Source organism: Arachis duranensis, chromosome 1, assembly GCF_000817695.3.
Source record: "Arachis duranensis cultivar V14167 chromosome 1, aradu.V14167.gnm2.J7QH, whole genome shotgun sequence".
NCBI classification, from domain to species: Eukaryota; Viridiplantae; Streptophyta; class Magnoliopsida; order Fabales; family Fabaceae; genus Arachis; species Arachis duranensis.
Genome location: NC_029772.3, coordinates 88,605,185 through 88,608,665, shown reverse-complemented (window position 1 = coordinate 88,608,665; position 3,481 = coordinate 88,605,185). Strand labels below are relative to the sequence as shown.

General features: G+C 44.4%; 1 protein-coding gene across 1 annotated transcript; it reads left to right on the top strand.

Moving 5' to 3' along the window:
• On the top strand, window positions 1–1,415 carry LOC107458328 (uncharacterized). Its single transcript, XM_016076541.1, has 2 exons — window positions 1–613; window positions 961–1,415. The coding sequence occupies exons 1-2, from the start codon at window positions 1–3 to the stop codon at window positions 1,413–1,415; spliced, it is 1,068 nt and encodes a 355-aa protein (XP_015932027.1).
• The last annotated feature ends 2,066 nt before the right edge of the window (window positions 1,416–3,481 follow it).

Here is a 3,481-nt window from a genome sequence, read left to right as displayed (position 1 = left end):
ATGGAGGGCACTGCAAACTTGGTGGTGTATAGCAACGGTGAGATAATACATAATACTCATGAGGGAGTGAGGTTTGTGTCTCAGAATCCGTTTTCATTTGTAGTTCCATGCACGATGACGTTAATGGAGCTGCAGAACAGCCTCTGTAAAAGCATGGAGAACAGTACGTTAATAAGAGTGAGCAGAATTTTGTACCGAAATCCGATTGTAATTTTCGATGGTCTAATACAGTTTGATGTCATGCCGATCACTGATGAAACGAGTATGCAGAACATGTTTCAAATTCACCGGCAAACTCAGATGCGACACCCACAGTTTGAGGTGTACGTTGAGTATGAAACTGTAGAGGCAGTGGCGGTTCAGAATGATATAGATATACATGATGATAGAGGTGTAGTGTACGAAGGAATGAATAGTGACAGCGAAGAGGACTTCGAAGCCACTTATAAGGCCGGCGACGAAGATGAGGATGGTGATGTGGTAGTTGAGGTAGCAGCAGAGAATGTAGTGGTTCGTCCGCCGAGCAGTCAACCGATGGACGTTCCACCTTTTATGCGTGAGTTGGATCTCGAGGCCATGCATGCCCCCGAGTTTCCGGAATATACAAACATAGGTACGTGGTGACTAAATAATAAGTTTGTTAGTTTATACGTTTGATTGAGCAATAAACAGTGTTGTCATAACCGGAGCGGACCGGACCGGACCAGCCGGTTCGATCCGAAAACTGGTGAACCAAACGTAAAACCGATTCGGGAGGTTAATTAAACCGAATAAGGAAACGATCCGGTATGAATCGGTCAAACCGGAAATGACCGATGAATATCGGTCAAACTCGGTAAACCGGTCTAATCGAACCGCTGAAAATTAAAATAGCTGAATATTCTTAAAATGTTAGTAAAGATATGTATTATAAATTTTAACTTTAAGTTTTTTTACTATTTTTTTATTTTCTTGACATAGGCGTTGCCGATGCTGAGGACGGGGAGTTCCGGATTGGAATGGAATACAGTTCTAGAAAGTCGGTCGTCGCAGCGATTAGAAGTTTCACTATTGCTAGAGGAGTTGACTATGAGGTGTATGAGTCTGAGCCACAGACGTTCTATGCAAAATGCAAGATGTACGGGCGTGGATGTGACTGGCTTATCCGAGCTAGCTTGATACGAAAAAAAGGTTGTTGGGAGATACGAAGCTACAACGGTAGGCACACGTGCACGATCGGAACGATTTCACAAGATCATTCCAAGTTGGACTCAGATACAGTTACCGATGCTATAAGGCCATTGGTCGAGACGGACCCGTCCATCAAGGTGAAATCTATAATTGCGGAAGTCCAGTCAAGGTTCAACTATACCATCAGTTATCGAAAGGCTTGGTTGGCAAAGCAGAAGTCCATAGCCAACGTTTTCGATGGTTGAGAGGATTCTTACCAAGCCTTGCCATGGTGGCTCTCGGTCATGGTGCAGAAGATGCCTGGTTCAGTTGTCCAAATAGAAACACGACCACTGTACAACGGGAATGAGGAGGCGCAAGGTGTAAAAATACTTCATCGTGTATTTTGGAGTTTCAATCCATGCATTAGGGCATTCAGGCATTGCAAGCCCTTGGTTCAGGTTGACGGCACACACCTATACGGAAAATACAAAGGTACACTTCTAGTCGCTGTTGCACAAGATGGGAACCAGAACATTGTGCCTATCGCCTTCGCCTTGGTGGAAGGGGAGAGAGCTGATGCGTGGCACTTCTTTCTCAGGAATCTGCGAATGTATGTTGTTAGAAAAGACGGCGTGGGTATGATCTCAGACCGACATGAGTCATTACGGGCATCAGTAAATCATTCCGGTGGCGACTGGCAACCTCCAAGAGTATGGTGGATGTTTTGTATAAGACACATAGGTGGCTGTGGGGCAGGTGGCTGTGGGGCAGGTGGCTGTGGATGATGAGGAACGTACCCCGTCAATCTCAACAGATGTCCGTATGAGCGCATTTACTAATCACGGTACTCAACCGTCAGTAAAAATCCCAGGTCGGAAGGGGGTGCAGGTCCTGCAGTCGGCTGTATCGCCTGTTGGCCCACTCCACTATCCATGGCCCATGCAAAACTCTCCAGTCATGAAGCTGCACTCCGCGTAGAACGATGCAATGCTGGTCAACTGGAATATCCATTGGTACACCTGGAGGAGGTTGTACATATCCAAACTGACGCATCACTCGATCCGCAGGATGCCACTCGACACACTCGAACGACAACAACGGAGCAACAATGTCACACACCTCAAGATGGGGATGCAAGTCGTCGGGGACGATCAACCCGTCATACGGTCGCCACTCAAACTGCCACAGTATCATCGGTATATTAGAACGCAAACAATAATGGTTAAAAAAAACGAATCAGAAGAACCATAACTATTTACCTCCTGCATGTAGTCTATATCATGCCTGAATGTCTCTACGGTCTTCAATGACCACGCTGTGGTCCGTTCCGAATGACTCCATCTGAAACATTGTTAATTGAAAATATTTAAATAACTCATCATATGTTAAACATGCATCATGAATATAACACATAACTAAAATAAGACTTATTACCTCCTGGCAACTGGTATCTCGGCCGGTGGAAGCGTTTGTCTCGGTACGGGAGCAAGACACGGCATTCGCTCCCATGCCCAAACAAACAACAGATTCAGAGGGCTATCCATCTCCTTTGTATCATATCGTGATGCACGACATAATGCTCTGTAAAGATGTGCCAGACATGCTGACCCCCAACTATAAGTATGGATCCGCTCAAAATCGCGAAGCAATGGTAGATACTTCGTATGGGCATATGCGGTCGACTTGTCCGTGAATAGAGTCGACCCTAACAAACAAAAGATCTGACATCTGACGTATCGCCTGATGGACTCCTCAATGTCCAACAGCTCTGCGTCTCTAATACGTCGAACTCAACCCAGCTTTATAAAGGACTTCGCATTATCACTGACTGATGGCTGACGACCGAATATCTCTATGCCATGACTTTGAACGAAGTCGCTACTACTATTTGTCCATCCACTGAGAGGCTCTCCATCAATGGGTAGGCCGAATATATGAGCGACATCCTCTAATGTCACTGTAACCTCACCGATCGGCAATACAAAGGTGTGGGTCTGAGGCCTCCACCTTTCAACCAGAGCAGCTAACATGGGATGAAATCCTCTTATGACTCCAATTCTAGGGACGTGGTAGAATCCGGTGGCGCGTAAGTAGTTCTCCACCATCGCATTCCACGTCTGTGGCGGATCCAGTTTACGCACCAACAAATTCCTATTAAACTGCATCAACAAAGTTGTATGTTACATTAATTAAATAATAAACCTTATAAATATTTTAATAAACATTCACATATTTATTTTAATATCTTATTTATTAAAATATTTAACATAGCTTATCTATTTATTTATTAAAAATTTAAATTCTTTATTCATTTATCCATTAAAATATT